The sequence below is a fragment of the Lagenorhynchus albirostris genome, chromosome 11, assembly GCF_949774975.1.
Source record: "Lagenorhynchus albirostris chromosome 11, mLagAlb1.1, whole genome shotgun sequence".
NCBI classification, from domain to species: Eukaryota; Metazoa; Chordata; class Mammalia; order Artiodactyla; family Delphinidae; genus Lagenorhynchus; species Lagenorhynchus albirostris.
In genome coordinates, this window is record NC_083105.1 from 88,927,010 (window position 1) to 88,947,509 (window position 20,500).

The 20,500-nt window shown below is 35.8% G+C and overlaps 1 protein-coding gene across 4 annotated transcripts in view; it reads right to left on the bottom strand.

Moving 5' to 3' along the window:
- Positions 1-20,500, bottom strand: part of AEBP2 (AE binding protein 2) — a 72,424-nt gene that overhangs the window by 40,292 nt on the left and 11,632 nt on the right. For all 4 annotated transcript variants that reach the window (XM_060166757.1, XM_060166761.1, XM_060166760.1 and 1 more), the window contains exons 2-3: positions 10,988-11,195; positions 5,420-5,527 (exon numbers count right to left, since the gene is read on the bottom strand). In XM_060166757.1, coding sequence (XP_060022740.1) covers positions 5,420-5,527; positions 10,988-11,195 — 316 coding nt within the window. The remainder of the gene's footprint in view (positions 1-5,419; positions 5,528-10,987; positions 11,196-20,500) is intronic.

Sequence of the window (20,500 nt, forward strand, 5' to 3'; positions counted from 1 at the left end):
ATGGGGAAAATATTTAATTCCTATCACAGGAGGGAAATTTTTTCCTACTTTATAAAAAAGAATAATGAGCTCAAAAAGGATTTCCATTCTAAAAATACAAAATAATTAATACAGAGGAAAAATGATGTGAATACATAGAAAAGTATTTATACTGTATTTACACTGTATGTGTCTGCACTGTATATAAGTAGAAATGTGTTACCATATACCGGCAGATTGGTAAAGATAGAATAACAAGCCTCAAGGTTGTTGAGAAACAGGCACTATATTATACACTGCTGGTTAGAATACAAATTGGTACGTTTTTCTGTAGGGGGAATAATACCTTTCAAAAGCAAGCCTAGACATATACCCTTTGACTGAACAAAATAGCTTCTAGGAATTTATATTAGCTCACAAAAGTAGTTTATAAAAATGTGTTAACTGATTATATTGTGGAAAACTGGACCAACAAAATCCATCAAGGAATGATTAAATAAAATATGGTAAACTATTACATAGAAAGATCACACAACCACTAAAAAGTTAATTTACTGACATGAAATGATGTCCAATACAAAACTAAAATGGTAGGCTAGGGAATTCCTGGTCCAGAAACTAAGATACAGCAAGTGAAGCAACATGACCCCCCCCCAAAAAAAAAAAAGGTACAATACACGTAGGTGCAAAATGATCCCATTTATTTCTTTACTTTGTACATATATGTTAAGAAGTCAAATATCATAGATAGTTAGATTATAGTTCCACTACCTTCTTATTTAAGCTTGTCAATGTCAAATTTTCTAACATGAAGCAAGCATAACCTTTATAACACACTTATTTCCATGTGACAGAGTGGAGGAAGAAGAGCGAGTCTACTAGGAACTAAGGAAAAGCTTTGCTGGCTGTGAACTCCCAACGTCTGTCGTAGCCAGGCAACACTAGGCACTATACTAGCCCTTCCTTTCCCTATCCCTCCATCCCTTTTATTTATTCAGGCTTCATTCTAAAGAATTAACAACTTTAAATGTTTTCAGTAAAGACAGTGTGCATTTTAAAAAATTTCTCTTCAAGATGATTCTATCAATTATCCCACACACAAACCATCCAACCACAAAGCAGCCACACCGATGCTGTTTAAGATATGAACACAACTGAACTCTCTGGCAAGTGCTTGAAGCCTATGGTAAAAATAAAAGACAAAAAATACAATGCAAACTCCTTATAATAATCGGATTCCAGACTAAAAGGTAATAAGAGATAAGAACAGTAATGCAAAGAAAACATTTTGCAACCAATTACTTTTATACTTAATTTCTAGAGAGTCCAAGCTCACTAGTCAGAAATTTTTTTTACATATTTTCAAATTGCCACCATATAGTATCGCTAAATATATGAAACTACATGTGATTCCCTAAATAGTCCACTCATTCTTTTATGCTTCCTTTTCTTTCTTTCAAAAGTACATATTTCTGTAATTAGTGGTGAGTTGCACAAACCTGTGAATACACTAAAAACTACTTAATTATACACTTGGTAAGTTTTATGATATGTAAATTTTTATTTTTATTTTTTTTGCGGTACGCGAGCCTCTCACTGCTGTGGTCTCTCCCGTCGCGGAGCACAGGCTCCGGACGCGCAGGCTCAGCGGCCATGGCTCACGGGCCCAGCGGCCATGGCTCACAGGCCCAGCCGCTCCACGGCATGTGGGATCTTCCCGGACTGGGGCACGAACCCGTGTCCCCTGTATCGGCAGGAGGACTCTCAACCACTGCGCCACGAGGGAAGCCCCTGTAAATTATATTACACACACACACACACACACACACACACACACACACACACACACACACACACACACTCTTCTGAAATGACCTCCCTATTACCATGAGACAAAACTCTTAGCTCTGTTACGATCCTCCTCATCTTCATATACTGAGGGTTGGCAAAGAATTTTTAAATAGAATGTAAGAAGCACTAACCATAAAAGTGATAAATTAGATTTCATTAAAACTAAAAACTGTTCTTCAAAAGATCTCATTAGGAAAGGTGAGAAGGATAACCAAAGACAGACTGGAAGAAGGCATTTACAATATACATATCTGACAAAGGACTTGTATCCAAAATATATACAAAACTTTATATAATAATAAAAGACAAATCATTCAATAAAATAATAGAGAAGGGCTTGAATAGGCACTTCATCCAAAAAAGGAAATTCAAATAGCCAAAAGCCCATGAAAATGTGTGCAACATATCATTACTCACCAGGGAAATACAAATTAAAGCCACAATGGGATACCCCTATACAGACACCAGAATGGCTAAAATTAACAAGATGGCAAATACCAAACTACAGAGCAACTAAAACTCTCATTCACTGCTGGTGGTAATGTAAAGTGATATGACCAATCTGAAAAAGAGTTTGTAGTTGCTAAAGCTAAATATGCCATATTCTATGACCCAGTAATTCCACTCCTAACGATACAACGAAGAGAAATGAAATGAGTACATGTGTGCCATCAGAAGACATGTAGACAGTGTGTTTAGGACAGCTTGATTAATAACAGCCAAAGACTAGAAAACCATGAGCAGAAGAATGGATAAACTATGGTTTATTGGACACTGGAATGCTACACAGCAGTTTTTTTTAATGACTGATACCTACAAGGACAAATCTCACCGCTATTTTGTTGAGTGAAAAAAAGCCAGACACAAAAGTTCATACAACTAAGCCAGGATGATAGAAATCGTAACATGGCCTGGGGGAAGGAGTAGAGGATGGAGGGGGATAGACTGGGAAGGGACACTGAGTATTTTTACTGAAAATATTCTTCATCAGAATGGTAGTTACACAGGTGCATACAAACATATGAAACAAACCTGTAAAGTGCTGAACACTTAAGTGTACTTTAAATACTTTATTGTGCATTATATCATGTTACAACTAAAAAAATTTTTTTCAAAGGGACTTGCCTCAAGCATCATCACCTCATCACCTCCTCTCTATAGCCAAATCCCACTCACCTCCTACTACTGTTTTCCAGCCCCATTCATCACTAATTCATGTTTCCAGAGAACCTTTTGAAGGTCACTATAGTGACCTATAGTGACATTTCACTACTTAAATCTACTTATATCTGTATAAACCTAAAGATGTAAGTTCCCTGATGGGCAGAGGCCTGCCTTTCCTACTCACCTTGCTTCCCAAATGCCTAGCACGTTGCCATGTACTACAGACATCAAAAAATGTTTTTTTGATTCAAATGGTTCCTATGATTTATAGAACAATGCCTCATTAAATCACACTCCTTAACTTCTGCCTTTTAAAGACATTTTCTTCCCCCCTCTCCAATGGGAATCTTCTCTAGTTTCTAAAAAGAGATCTGGGGGGGGGAATCCATTTGTACAAGCTGTGAAATTAACCTGAACATCATAATCAACCAGCAACAGAATTGCTGCCTTAAAGAAAAATATATGGAAATAAAACGAGAAATGAAATGATTCTTTTACTTTAACAACAATAATCTCTTACATTTACTAGCTATATACTATACAACTCTATGAGGTAACTATTATTACCAGTTATGTGTTAGATGGGAAGTTCAAAAAACTGTCCCAGGTCACGTACTTCAGGGCCAGGATCTGTAGTATGACTATAGGGAAGACTAGGGGGTTAACATTATAGGACCCACATGCCAACAGAAGGCTCCATGAGACTATTTTAAAAAGAAAAGAAATCCAAATGGTTAAACATATGAAAAGATGCCCTACTTCATCAATAATAAAGGAAAAGCAAAACTACATCAGGGGAGCGAATTCCCTAACGGTCCAGTGGTTAGGACCTGGCACTTCCACTGCATGGGCCTGGGTTTTGATCCCTGATCAGGGAACTAAGATCCTGAAAGCTATGAGGCGCGGCCAAAAAAATAAAAATAAAAAACTACATCAGGATGCAATTTCTCATCTATTAGATGGGCAAAAACACAAAAGTTTTGACAACACCCTCTTAGCAAAGCTGTGAAGAAGGCAGACACTCTAACATTGCTGATGAGGACACAACCCCTAGAGAGGGCAGTTTGGCAGTATTTATCAAAATTACCAATGCTTATATAGCCTTTGATCCAACCACTCACATTATTTTGGGAATTTCTCCTACATATACAATTACACATGTACAAGATGACATATGTTCAAAGATTTATCACTGCAGTACTATTTGCAACAGGAAAAGACTAAAAACAACCCAAGTATCTATACAAGTTTGCTTAAATAAACTGCTACAGCAACAAAATGGAATACTGTAAAACTGTTTAAAAAGAGAATATTGTCTATGAACAGATATGAAAAGATCTCTACTAGAAAGTATGTTACAAAAGCAAGGTACACATACATACAATAAAAATGTTAATAACGGGAAATTTGGTATAGGACATACAGTAACTCTGCAATCTTTGTAATATTTCTATAAATCTAAAACTGCTAAAATAAAAAGCTTTTAAAAAATAAGATACAGATAGTATATAGTTTATTAGATTTTGTGTAAAAGGAAGGAGAATGATCTTATATATGTATCTGCTTGTAGTTTCATAAAGAATTCACTACTAAGAACAATGGTTATATATTCGGGGGAGCGAAAATAAGGAACAAGAAAGGGAGCAAGATTTCTCAATTAAATTTTTTCTTTATAATTTTTTAAATTGTTAATGATTGTCTTTTCCAAAAAAATTAAGTAATTTTTAAAAAAATAACTCTACAAGAATAATCTCCTTCTCTAACGAAACCCAAGGGAAGTTTCTGGCACAGTATTTATATACCAGCAGATACTGTGTTAACTTATGAAACTTCTTTAAATACAAACTTTTAACCTCTATGGTATACACTTTCCATAATTACAAACCAAAATATTTTAACTTTTAAGGAGGATAAAAGGAAAAATGGTCTTTACAGAAAATTGCTCTTTGTACAGATTTCCCCAAATACATCTATTTGACTCGGTAATTTATGACTGAGCTCAGTAGCATGACCTCAAAACTGAGTGAAAAGAATCAAATCCCTTCATGTTCTACAATTTCATTTTTTCATATAATAATCAGTACTGTTTGCTAATAAAAAGGTTCAAACCTATGACAGTGAGAAAATATAATTAGAGCACGAGGTATTAACCACAACCAAGCAATTTTAAAGACATACATTCAAGTCACTGATCTGCACACTAGCTGTTTTCAAGACCCTACCTTCACAGTGACTTTTTTCTGGTCTTCAAATTTTTAAAAATTAGATTAAATTATCTTTACCTTCATCTATTTTATAAATTCCATGCATCTATGGGAATGTTAAAACAAATGGTTCTTTAAAAAACTTTTAGAACGGCAAAAGTATGCCCATTAAAAAACGTGTTAACTTGAAGTGAAGAAAAAACTCACATACGCTTACTTACCTTAAAAGGTTTGTCTCCACTGTGTGTCAGCATATGCCTCTGTAACCAACTCTGACTGGTTGACGGAGTGTTATATACTTTACAACCTTTCCATAAGCAAACAAATACCTGTTAAAAGAAGAGCCATAATTGTTTTCATCACTTATTTCAACAAGGACTTTTATTCCTTGTAAATTCAAATAAACATGTTGGAAGTCTTCAATTCACAGAGACATTTATTGTACAAGTCAATCAAAATGCTTACTGTAGATAAACTTCCTGAACTTCCAGAATGAGAGGCATAGTTTTAACCCTTCCCCATTAAGGCTGCTGTCCATTCCCTCAATAAGGAATTGATACACCAATCCCAAAGTGCCATTCAGAAGGAAATATACAAAATATTAACAATATAGCCCTAGGAACTAGAACCATGGACCATTATTTACATTTTTTGTATTTACTGCATGAGGGAACAAGCATGTATTAATTGTAAATATCAGAAATATATTAAGGTATAAAGAAACAATGAAAATAAATCAAAACAGTCAATTGGTGGACACTCATTCAAAGAATGAGTAAACAAATTATCCAATTACAGTCTTTCTGCTCTTGATTTCCTATTCTCAAATGTATACTAACACTACTTATGTTTATATTGTTCTACTTATTAAAAATGATTTCCAATTATCTTGCTTATGAAGCAAAATCTAATATAGAATGTTACAATTAATATAGCTGCAAAAGCAATGTCATGAGATACTTCTATCATCATAATAGATCCACATTCTTGGGTTCAGGCAACCGAGTGTGACTGGGTTAACAACTAACAACATAATCTTTTTCCTACCATTGAGGTATCAATTTTTTGACCGATTCTGCTTTTATCAAACTGAACACTGAAAACTGCTCCCCATCATCAGTAAAAGAAGTACGAATCTACTGTAACCGCTACCTTCAAAAACCATATATAGGCTCTGTTCTTTTCTAAGGTTATAACAATTATAGATAGAGCCACACTCTGAAGATTATAATGTACTGCATATAGAACAGAACAAAGCTACACACAGGACTGAGGAAACAATCATTAAACAGTAAGTGTAAAATAAAATTTTTTATAAGTCTAGAAAAACAGTCTAAAGTAACTGAGATCAATTTTTACTCAAAATCATTTTACAAGACAACACTGCTGCTGCTGTTTGATACGCTTAAAGAATGTTAGCGCACATCTCGATTCTACAACAGATTTGCTGGTTTCTTTTAGTTAAGCAGATATTGTAAGTCATAACATTTCCTCCTTGGTACTTAAAATTCCTGACCCTAATACATGTTTATAAAATTATTCCTAAAGTTACCAGAATTAAAAGCTACTTTTTAAATGAATGTAGACAAAATTTTCTTTAGGTAAACTGTAAAACCCACTGCAAAGTAATACAATGCAACCTGTAAAAGTCTAACAAGCATGCATAAGGAAAATTCCATTACTATTAGTAAAGTGAGATCAGTCAGATATACTCAAATACAGAGCCAGTAAGCAGCATAATTTACATGCTCAAAGGGAGCGAAAGAAAGCCTACTTTTACTAATTAGATTCCTTCTGCAGTAAAATGATACAAAAAGATTTTATATTAAAGAAGAGAGACACAATCTAAAGTCAGGAAGGGGTTTGAATGGATGATCTCATGGTTCCTTTAAGCTCTTAGGAAAAAACTAGCTCAGTTTTTCACAAAATGTGAACATGTAAAAGGGAAGCAAATGTCTTTGATATTTATTTTGTCTCAAATCAGTCTGCTCTTTCAAGATCTGTCTAAAATGAAGGCTATAATTTTGTATCCCATAATTTTTAGCCACATTAAATGTGCTAACATTTTCAATTTCCTCTGTTAAAAGGTATTTAATAAACAGAGGACAAAATATTCGATAAACTGTCCAAATACAAGAATAAAATATTTCTCATTTCTTGCAAAAGATATGACCAACTTCATGTTGTGTTCAGGAGATACCAGATTGGCAATCAAAACACAAAGTAACCTCCTAAGATTGATTCCACTTCCTAGCAGCATTCGGATTTAACCATGAGAGTCTAAAAATATCATTTTAAATAACATAGAGGTAACTCATTTGAGTCTTTGAATAATAATATCCTATTATCGCCCCTCCTCAAAATCTCCCTCTGGCCCTCTTCCCTCAAACACACCAAAGAACATATACAAAAGTGAACTTAATAAAATGACACATGTAAAATCACCCCTGCAACAAGAAACAAACAGATTTCTTTCTGGCAACTGCTTTTAAAGTAAGAAACAGTTAAGACAGAAAAAAAACAGAACACTAATGGATCTTACGGAACCACTGAAATCCTACAAGATTAAGTTCCCTGCCTACCAAGACTTACGTGTATATTAAGAGGACACAGGGGTTTGAAATTTGATTAGTAAAACAGCTCAGCCTCGTTCCTGAAATCCAGTCATGCACAGAAGTACGAGCCGAAGAACACAATTCTATTTTACTTAACAAAAAAGGTTAAATTTTTCTTGCTTTTTATTTTTTTTTTTAATAAATTTATTTATTTATGTTTGGCTGTGTTGGGTCTTCATTGCTGCGTGCGGGCTTTCTCTAATTGCGGTGAGCAGGGGCTACTCTTCGTTGCGGTGCGCAGGCTTCTCATTGCTGTGGCTTCTCCTGTTGCAGAGCACGGGCTCTAGGCACATGGGCTCAGTAGTTGTGGCACACAGGCTTAGTTGCTCCCCGGGATGTGGGATCTTCCCGGACCGGGGCTCGAACCTGTGTCTCCTACACTGGCAGCCAGATTCTTAACCACTGCGCCACCAGGGAAGTCCCTGTTTTTATTTTTTAAATACAAGAAAGTACTCTCATGATTCTTTTTTAAAAAGGTATATTCATAAAAGGTGTTTAAATGGTAAGTTCCTTTAATGTAGAATTAAGTATCCACCCACTTTGAAAGGGTCAGGAAAACCTAAACTCCACCTGATTTCATCCTTCAAATATAAAGTCCACATGACATGGCAACACAAACAGCTTACTGGAAAGTAAAGAAGTTTCTAAGCTGTTATATGAGTTTTGTTTTTCCCAGGGCAAAGATTAGAGTGGGATGAGAAAAAGAACAGGAATTAATATAGTATTTAGATCTTACTAACTTACTGCTCCAGAAAAACTGTCATCTTTCAGTAATTAGAAACATAAAATCCTGCAGAATTACCAATAATTTACTCATTTGTTTCTGTTCTATTATGACAGTTTAACACTTGGAGTAGAAAGAAGAGAAATAAAAATTCTTTAAAAATGTCATCAAAATCAGCTGTTTTCCACTATACATGAGGTATCTAGAATAGTCAATTTTATAGAGACAGAAAATAGAATAGTGGTTACCAGGGGTTAGCGGAAGAGACGATTAGGGAGTTATTGTCTAATAGGTACAGATTTCAGTTTGGGATAATGAAAAAGTTCCAGAGAATGACAGTACTGATGACTGCACAACAATGTGATGTACTTAATGCCACTGAACTGTACATTTAAAAACAATTAAAATGATTTCTTTTTAATTTCCCTTCCAAGAGGTCGTTTTAAAAAAAAATGTTTCAACCAACAACTACTCTATTGTAGATGAGATCGGGCGCGTTCAGGGTGGTACGGCCGTAGACACAACTATTCTATTTTAAAGCACAAACTAGATCAAGATTTCCTGTCTTTATCTAGCAGTATCAAGTTTTCAAATTCTCATTCACACTTTCATTCTGAAAGCTTAAGTCTAGATATCAAAGACTGATATGTAGAAATAAATGGAAACTATTTTCTTCATTAAGCTGATTCTTTACGTTTGTAGTTTAGCAACTAATGTCCTTCAAAGATCAGGACATCTTTCTGAAGTCAATAGCATTACTCTTAAAATTAGCCAGAAAATCTTATTATTTGTAATAAAGTAATTTTATGAATAAGCATTCAAGAAATGACATGGGGGAGGGGGTTTCCATTTCAGCAAGTTTATAGTTACTGTAGAAACACCACAACTTCATGCCTAGCTCTGTAATATCAGTAAGACACGCGCAGGTGCAGCGATTACATGATACATTCAGACTGTTAACTCCATTTTTTCTTCAAATCTGTAAAAGGCAGAAAACATTCTCCTAAAGGCTGTGTGCCAACTCAACTTGTAGGATCAAGACTTAGAAATGTGAAATTCTCCCATACCTCCTAAGAGATCGCCTACATAGCTTGGGATCCTATATGCAGTTGCGAAGTCAAGTGACTAAAAAGCATCATGCCATGGTTCAAAAGACTACCTTAGTGATATATACCAAGTGACAACAAGCACTGGCTCACAAAAGGCAACTCTGTAATGACCAAGAAACCAACTTGGTTAAGACAGTTTCACTAAAAATCTGAGATATATATATATGGGGGAAATAAAGACTGTTACCAACGGAGCTTAACCACTGAGCTGGGTGGGTTACGCAGTGAAAATACCATATGATGGGCACAGTTCGTTAATACACGCTTTGGTGTCTACCCAGACCCCATATACGTTAAATCTAATAATATGACAAATGTTTACTTATCAAGTAACTAAAAGATTGCTGAAACATTATAACATATTGTGATAACAGCAAATATCTCTTAAAAGAAATTTCAAATGCAACACCATTGGTAAAAACGTGAGGAGTGCCTGTTACGGTTGCGTGTTTAAAAAAAAAAAGATCAGTAATACAATCTAAATATCAATACCACCATGGAAACAGTTACCCACTTATTTAAACCAAGAAGATTTTAACCATTTTAGTATCAGTATATCTCAAAAGTGATGGCACACTGACAGGCAATGTGTGGCCTAATAAATTATCTGTACTTACAATGTGACATTAATTTCTGGAAAACATACTAAGTATGGTTAACCAAGACATAAACCTAGATGAAGTTGAAAAAAATTATAATATTATTAATTTTATAAATATTTTGGTCCATTACACTGTGCCTCACCTAATCTGCTTTAGCTCTTTATTTACTAATCAATAAAAAGTATATGAACTGACACAACTAAATGGATTCCTGAAAGAATACAGGTCAATACTAAGCCAGCTCTGACAAGACTTGGGAAAGATGATCAATTATCACAAATAATGAGTACAGATTGCCATTTAACAGGACTGTTTATACTAATCCTGGTACCAATAGTTTCTCTAGTTAATTTCAGCATCAGGGATAACTAAAGACCACTCTAACAACAGAAATCCCAAACAGTGCCAATTCCTAAATGTCCTCAACTCAAAACATCAGAAGCTTGAAATACATAGTATTCATTTACAATACTCCCACTGTATTGTAGAAAGTCTAATTTCTTCAAAGTAATATACCTAAGAGCAAATTAAAATAAAACACATAATATGTTCTATTTAATTTGATTCCATCGAATATGTGGGAAGTAAATAAAAGGGGAAAAAAAAACATTTGAAAAAAATAAACCCTGTGTAAAAGCAATCCCAAATTACTTTGAAAAAAAAAAAAGCCTAACTAGCAATTATAAATTAATAAAACTAATGAAAACAGGGAGTGAAAAAAAGAAATGACAAAACCAACCCCTCCTCGCTGACCATCTACATGTATGGAACGGATGTGATCTGCCAGATCTGGACTAGAGTTGAAGGAAGCCTGGCACTGGTCCCAACAACAATTATAGGCAATATTTTTGCTTGAAGAAGTAGTGCTTCCTTGTCCATTCATCATTGCTGGAGTTGAACGCCCACTGGAAATTGTGCTGTCTACATCCATTATAGTACTGCTTATGCTACAAAAGAAGAAAAAAGGCTGTGTTATTCCTAGAAATTCACTAACATGAATATGATCTTATAAATAATTAAGATTACCACTTGACATTCTGCCCCATAAAGCATACTAACCATATTTTCCATTAGAAAACAACACTGCTTTAAAATTATTTAGTTTCAAATAATTATTCTCTGAAACTAAATTTCAAATAAATATTATTTGCAATAAAGTGCAAATCAAGGTAAGAAAAGCTAGTTCCTCAAAACCAGATGCGGGATAATTTGAGCAACTTTTGGCAGACATGAAGTCCCCAACACCATATCCTACAGAAAATAAACCACACCACACCCACACCCACACCCACACCCACACCCACACCCACACCCACACACACACACACACACACACACACACAGCTCTTCACATTTCATCCCTTCCACAGTTCTAAGAGGCATGATAAAGTAATAGATTCCAACTGCAAATAATTCAGAATAAAAAGGTTATCTTTACAGTTCTGCAAATCACTTGTTGATCTGAAATCTTTTCTTCTATTTACTAATCTGAGAATACAACTGCTATCACATCCTACCTCTTTCCATCTCAAAGAAGTTGGGAAATTTTGCTGTATTTTCCCTTCTTAATAATAGGCAGAAAAGAGAAATCTGAGTGCAATAAAAGTTTCTCTGATTTTACCCAAGTCTAAATAAATAAGAAGTACTTTCCTGGCCCTCTTTTTTTTTAAACTCCTTTGCACCAAAAAGACTGAAAATGCCAATCAATCCCTTTAACTTTTTATTTACTAAACGAAGTATTACATGTTAGTAATTCTTTTATTTACTAAAAAATTATTACATTAGTAATAAAAGTAATAGAGTAATTTTGAATGTTCAAAATTTCACATCATAATAAAATGTAATACTTTGCCTTCATCTTAAAAGCAATTCATTTTCTAATTCTTTTTTCAATATCTTCTCCATAGAGAAATTACATGGACATGGCATCAATCACAGAAGGACCAACAGTAAGAATGCTTCAGACTAAATCCATTAAAAGCTATATAACTGCTTGTAATTTAAGTACCAGTAAATTATAAAACTGATACTAACTTTTAAGGGGTATGCTTCCCCCCTACCCCCAAGCTTTTATTATAGAAAATTTCAAAAACACAGAAAAATATATCTAAACCTGAACTCAGATACAGACAACAAGCTAGTGGTTACCAGTAGAGAGGCAGGAAGTGGAGAGGAGCGAGACAGGGGCAGGGGATTACGAGGTGCCAACTACTATACATAACATAAATAAGCTAGGATAAACAACAACAACACAGGGAATATTGCCAATATTTTATAATAACTAGTAAATGGAATATAACCTTTAAAAGTTGTGAATCACTATGCTGTACACCTGAAAATGTATATAATATTGTACCATCAACTATATCTTAATAAAAATAATTAAATCTGAACTCAACAATTAACACTTTGTGTTGTTTTTTGTTTTTTCATTTTTGGGGGTTTTTTGGCCATGCTGCGTGGCATGCGGGATCTTAGCTCCCCAACCAGGGATCGAACCCTCACCCGCTGCATTGGAAGTGCAGAGTGTTAACCACCGGACCACCAGGAAAGTCCCTGTCCTGTTTGCTATATTGCTATAATTTGTTTTTCTCAATCATCTGCAGGTTGCAAACATAATACTTCAACCACAATTATTTCAGCACATGCCTTCTAAAAACAAGAACATTCACCTGTAACCACTACAACCTTATTTGTTCACACCCAAGAATTAAACTGAACTTTTTAAATAAGCTTAATAATGACTTGTGTCTAACATCAAATGCACCCATTTTACAAAGATAACGAAAATGTTTTTGTAGGATGTTTCAGATGTGAAAAATGTCTCAGATTTCCCTTTGAAGGATATTCACATATTTAAGTCCATCTGGCTAACTATCTACCAGTCAATACATAGATTCTAAATTGCAACTTTAAAACTTCATTCTAAAACTCTGTAATCTCAAGAAAACTCTCCAATGTGAATCAATTCTTGAATACCTGAAAATCTACTTATATACTGTTTGTTTTTGCAGGAATAAACTGTAAGTACGGTATATACTGAAACACAAGTTTTTACTTGAGCACTAGAAATTTCAAGTCTCATGAGGCCTTTATCTGCGAAATGGTTACCTATTTTCCTTATCACTTGCTTCATATATTCTAAAACACTTCAACTGTAAAGTTCATACTTTCGTAAACCATACTAATTAACTCCAAAGGTAAACAAAATATTAACAATTTTAAGTGCAATACTGTCTACATGCAGCATTACTCACTTGAAAAATAGTACTTCATGTGGATATGGATCCTCATAAAAGGAGAACATAATGCAGGTGTTAAAGGACATGAACTTTGTCCACCATTGGCAACAAGCTGCAAATGCAATGGCAGAGGAGATAAAGGGCAGGTACCCTATCCTGGAAGACGCAAGAGACACTTCACAATTGGGCAGCATCCCCACAGAGCCTCCCAGAGCCCAGCAGGGCAAACTGGAGTCCTGCCTTATGATCCCTTCTTGACTCCTCCAACTTCTAGAAACTGTCTAATCCTAAACCTCCAGGCTACCTTTTGGCCCCAGATCCATGCCGGAATCAGTGGTTCTCTCCAGTCTTAAGACTGATAAAGGCAACAGTCCTGATGCAGGAGAGCACAGGAGACGAGTTACAAGCAATTTCTGATTTTTGACAGGGCCCGGAGATAGATAAAGATTTCATAGAAAGTCCTTCTTCCTATAATAGTAGGATAACAAGATGCTCAGAACTAAAAGGTGACATTCCACCTGACCTTGTGTCTAGGTTCAAGCATATATTAAGATTGTTCATTCAGTTAGTTCTCCTTCCCAATGAACTTACTGATTCTGTAAAATGTGAACAAAAGCAGCCTGGTATTTTTAAGAAAACCTAAGCCAGAAAAAGCACTCACTCTATTCAGATAGTTTCAATAATTTAAAGCAGTGCTGTTCAAACTAATATGTGTATGAACATCTGTGATCTTATTAATCACAGATTCTGATCCGGTGGTTTGGGGGTAAGACTTGACATACTGTATTTTTAGCAAGAGCCTACTTGTTGATGCTGCTGCTACAACATTTTAAGTAGCAAGACTCTAAAAGATCTCTTTATTATTATTACCCAACTGAAACTGACCAGACTATCTAAGGAATTGTCTCATATTGTAGAATAGTAAGCTAAAGCAACCACGTGTGTGCACGTACACGTACACATACACACACACACACACACACACGATGACAGAAAATCTGTAAGTTTAAAAAAAACAGAAAACCACACACACATTGTTAGAGATTCCTACGCAATATTTAGGGAAGGATGTAAGACATTTTTAACATAACAACGTTCCCTTTTTCCTCTTTTCCATGGGCCTTGTTAAGAAACTATCTGGCAGAGCAGACCCTAACGTCTAGAGTAACTACATGGATTTTATGAAAATGGTTTCCCTTGAGAATTCAAGGGCCAGTTCACACATACATACAAGAATAGCCCTTTTCTGATAACTCAAATTACTTCCAAGCAAAACATATGTTTGGTGGACGTGACCACTGTCAATAGGGCTATCAACACTGACAAGATCAGCTTGCTAAATGACAAGATACAGGAGCAGAGGAAGCAAAACATGGATGCTATGTTATGATAGAGAAGGAAGAGACCACAGTCTTGATGTAGCAGTAAAAAAGTTTGCTGACATGGCTTCAGATTCCACACTGCAAATAATCTTAAAAAAACTATCACTTGTCAAGTTTTGGTATATTATCAAATAGCCACACAATTATCTTAAAAAGTATATTAAAATACTCCTTCCTTTTCCAACTAAATATCTGCATGAGGCCAGATTTTCTTCATATGGCTCAACCAAATCAATTCATTGCACCAGGCTGAATGCAGAAGCAAGTATGAGAAACTAGTTGTTAAGCCAAACATTAAATATAAAACAATGTCACTCTTCTATGTTTTTTTTAACTGAAAAAGTTATTTTGCATTTAAAAAAACTTCCTGGGACTTCCCTGGTGGCACAGTGGTTAAGAATCCGCCTGCCAATGCAGGGGACATGGGTTCGATCCCTGGTCCTGGAAGATCCCACATGCCATGGAGCAACTAAGCCCATGCTCCACAACTACTGAGCCTGAGTTCTAAAGCTCGTGAGCCACAACTGCTGAGCCCGCACACTGTAACTACTGAAGCCTGCGCATCACAACGAAGAGTAGTCCACGCTCACCGCAACTAGAAAGCCGGCACACAGCAACGAAGACACAACGCAGCCAAAAAAAAAACGAAAACCAAACTTCCTGTTACATATAATTGATTTATTTTTAGATTAAATGTTTTTAATGTTCTCAGTTTTGAATTTTGATCCTGTAACAGTGATAAATGTAACGTCCATAAACAAGCTCTATGGTTTCTTCAGTAACTTTTTTTTTTAATAAATTTATTTATTTTATTTTTGGCTGCGTTGGGTCTTTGTTGCTGCGCGTGGGCTTTCTCTAGTTGCGGTGAGCGGGGGCTGCTCTTCGTTGCAGTGCACGGTCTTCTCATTGCGGTGGCTTCTCTTGTTGTGGAGCACAGGTTCTAGGCGTGTGGGCTTCAGTAGTTGTGGCGCAGAGGCTTAGTTGCTCTGCGGCATGTGGGATCTTCCCGGACCAGGGCTTGAACCCGTGTCCCCTGCATTAGCAGGCAGATTCTTATCCACTGCGCCACCAGGAAAGCCCTTCAGTAACTTTTTTAACAGCTTTACTGAGATATAGTTCGTATTCCTCAATACTTAAGAAAGCAAAGGTGTCCTTACAAGCAAAATGTTTGAGAACCACTGATCTAGACTATATTTAAAGCAAGGCTTAAAGGTCTCTCTGAAATAGACTGGAAAGAGTATGTTTCTGACCTGGAATATTTTTATCTTATTCTAAGGTTAACTGTTGAATTTGAAATTCAGTTTGAGGTGAAACGGGTAGGGGCAGCCTTATCTGCAATCTACTTTTCAGTTATCTGTGAGGAAACTCATTTGGAATATGAATTTTCCTTGGTAACTTTGAGTCCTTCTCTTTCTAGGCTACTGAATGTGTACCTTTAAAGGAGGATTGAGGACAGGGACCTGAAGGGGATACAAGCGTATAATGTGAAATCAAATATAATTTACTCTTGTCGTCAAAAAACTAAAATATAAGAATTTCAGAATTTCCTATAAATATGTCACTAATTAGCAAAGCTGCAGCTCTGCACTGGTGCTTCTCCAACCCTAACTTAGGCCTCCACTTGTCCATTCATATAAAAATTAGGTCTGCAAATCCCATATCTTATGCTTTATCCAATTAAATGCCTTCCAAAAAGACTCACAGTTACTTGCTGAATGCTCTCTTCTGCTAGGGGACTAGCCCGGTAGCTGGTAACAAATCAAACAGCTGACATGAAACGATATTAAGAGTTTTATTGCTTGACTTTAAGATTCTAGTCACTTTGGGACTGACATATATACATACACTAATATTTATAAAATAGATAACTAATAAGAACCTGCTGTATTAAAAAAAAAAAAGATTCTGGTCACTGTTGCATTTGTGATATGAAGTAAAGACAATTAAGACCAACCATTAAGTAATGGCGTATTCCAAACACGGTTTCCATACTGGTAATCCCCTTTCATAGCTCTTGGTCAGGAGAATTAAAGTGTATATGGAGACTACAGACAAGCTGCCCATGTCCACAAGTCACATCTTCAAGATTAAGCAGCCAAAATAGAGTAAGAAAAAAACTGGATGCTAATACTGACATAAACTTGTATCATCCACAAACCTCACATGAAATTTAAGTTCATCTCAAAAAAACTTCCTATTCTGATTGACCTGATAAATTGTTAACTTTCTGAACTTACAAAAAAAAATACTCATAAAATATCATTTTAATATATCTTATGCATTGGGGTTCCACATAAAAATTCATAACAACAGACCTCGAAATTGTCAAACTACTAACTTTTATATTAAAAGGTTAGAAACCACTGAGCTCTATTATGTACAGATTAAGTGCCATAAGCTTTAAAAATGTAGTAGGAAAACAGAATGATCGAGGCATCTAGAAACTCTCTTCAGGATCTGGAAGTTACTGATTGAAGTTCCACAAAAGAATCCCCTTAATCTCTAAAGGATCGAGGCTGTTTCTGTTTTGTTTTGTTTTGGCTGCACCACGCGGCATGCAGGATCTTAGTTCCCCAACCAGGGATCGAACCTGTGCCCCCTGCAATGGAAGCAAGGAACTCTAACCACGGGACCGCCAGGGAATTCCCCAAGGCTGTTTTATTTTTGTTCTATCAGTGAAAAACACATAATCTTTAGGAAGCCTTCAGTTCATAGACTGTATCTGAATTATTATAAAATAAACATTCTCTCATTCTAACTTTTTAAGAATGGTTCCCCATATGGACTGAAGAAAGTGCAACGAGGTACAGGGAGACAAAAATTCTACTGGTCTAAGTAAGGAACACTTAACAGGGTCAAGCGTTATAAACTTAGCTTTATTTTGTAACTGGTAATAAACTTTGGATAGATACAAGTATACTATATAGTTTTCAAAATACTTATCAAATTGTAGGTAAACATAACCACACACACGGGTTTCCTTATCTAATTATGTAACAAGGTAAGCTATTATTTGGTTAAAAGGTGATGTTCCTTTCATCTATAATAAAACTGCCACTCAATACTAGAAAGATTACTCTGTGTCTCTCCCATACCTGTAATCAAAATTATTAAAATCCAGAACAGTACAAAACATGTAAGACAATCCTATATTTTTTAATTCAAAAAACTGAATCTAATTAATTCAATTAATTAAAACAAAGACCATATTCTATCATAGGCAGACTAAGGCATTTTGTGGAGATGTTAAGCCCTTCCTGATGTCAAATTGTGCCGGTTGCTGGTCAACCAGTGGCAATCCTCTATTTCTGAGAAATCTGAAGTTGTATGCCTGATATGATACAACTTTGAGTGAACTCTCTATTTCAATTATCCGTACCAGTCCTCGCCTCCTTTTGTTGGAAGAGACCATGGTTTTGTGCCCTGCTCCTTATTCTAGGCATTGACAAAGGAATTAAAGGCTAAAACTGAATCCGTTAAAAGAAGAAACAGATACTTCAAGAAAACTATGAACTGCCTGCCTGTTACATCTTATGACTTTATCTTAAGGAAAAAAGGGATTATGTAACTTACTATATCAAAATTTGTATCACAAAAGTAAGGTGCTGTTTTTAAATCTGACTTCCCATTCTTTATCACAACAGCTAACAAGTACTGTTTGCTATATGCCCTGCATTGTTCTTTGCGCTTGTGTCAGACTGTATTTTCCAAAGACAGCCACCCCCATACACACAGCTTCCCACATCCTCTTCTTACAGCTTGGCATCAAGAAGTGAGGGATCTATACTACCTCCCCTTGAATCTGAGCAGTCCTAAAACTCTTGCAGAAGTGACACTGCCAGAACTTCCACAGCTAGGTCATCAAAGGCAATACAGCTCGGCCTGTCTCTCCTGGGACATACAGCTTGGGAGCCCTGAACTACTTACTTACCCTATAAAGAAATCTGGCTCCCCTGAAGCCACTGTGCTAAAAAGATCCTGTGAAGAAAGTACACAGAGCTAGAGAGAGATGCCAGGAGCCCCAGCTGTTCTAGCTCCCAGCTGTTTGAGTCTTCTCAGCTCAGGCACCACACACGTGACAGCTTCGTGAGCAAGCGAGCTTTCTGGTGACTGCAGTCCCCAGACTTTACACTGCTCCAAGCTGCCAAGCCCTGCTCGGACTGTAGATTTGTAAGCAAAATAATGTTTTAAACTACTAAATGTTGGGAGTCGATTGCCACGCAGTCATAATAACCGGAACAATGCCTGATGTGAATTAACTCATGTAACGCTTACAGCAACCAAATGAGGTAATCACTCATTATTTACTAATACTCAAGTATTAGTAGCCTCATCTTACAGATAAAAGAGACTGAGCAGATAAAAGGGACAAAAACACAAAAATTATGTGACTTGCCCAGTCACACAAGTACAAAACATTAATGCCAAACAATCTATTTGCCACATTTATACAAAAGAAAAATGAGTAAATTACTGATTTAAGAAATACTGAAATGCTGCCTATATTACATATCAAGATAACGTGACGGTTTCATCTGGTGTGCACACACAAGAAGGTGTTCCTTTGCTTTTGTACATCTACAGCACACACACACACACACACACACACAAAAGATATTTAGCATTACGTGTAATGTGACTCATTTGAACAGATGAGTCGGATGGTTTTACAAGATAAACTATTAAATTTGATTTCTACAAGTCAATTAGCTCCATGAAAAAAATTAATTCAAGGTCAGTCATACAAAGCAACACTATTCTCAGGTAGAACTTGTTCCAAATTTAGAACTTAGGCCACTGAACCAGATTATGAGACAAACAATGTCAGTGTAAAACCCAGCTCCAGAATACTCCAGGAACAATGAGGGGACACTTTAGTTTTTATTTATCAAAAACAAAGAGTAAGTTATGAGATTGGTCTTAACTGGGATTAAGGAATTTAGACCACATCTGATTTCTGTAAGGCTGCCTGGTTTGGTCTTTCAAACTGCTGTGGTGCTATAGGCTTTCAGAGCTTTAAACTCAGAAACAATTAGGGGAAAAAAAAGGAAAGATAAGTGCCCAGTTTATTGTATGTGCTATATATATGCTCAGGTCAAACTTGCCTAAGGTCTTTCCTACCCACCTAAGGTGGAAGGAATTCTGCTTCTTTATGATCTGGTTGATCTGTACTGTGAGTCACCTATAAACCTCTTACTCAGAGTAAACTCCTAAACCCAGCTAGTGCCTTGCACACAGTAAATGCTCATATAGTTTTCAGTGACAAATTTAAGTAGGCTTTTTAAGGCAAGTAAAATATATGGCTTTGTCACACTGAGATAATCATTAAAATTAATTGGAGGCACAGTAAAAATCATTAGCCAACACCAAGATATTATTATTACTATTGTTACTGTAATTATAAGCTATTATCACTGTAATTTAAAAAGCTAAATGGATTTTTCTAATCAAGAAAAAGACTACTCTCTATCCCTACAATTATTTCTCTGAATAAAGACAAAAGATTTTTCCCCAAGACCCAGCAGTATTCACCAAATTGGCCAAAAGGGACTTTATGCAACAATGATGAAATATAGTTCATGGAAAACAAGTACGTTACATTCTTCTATCACCACTATGCACTGCGCA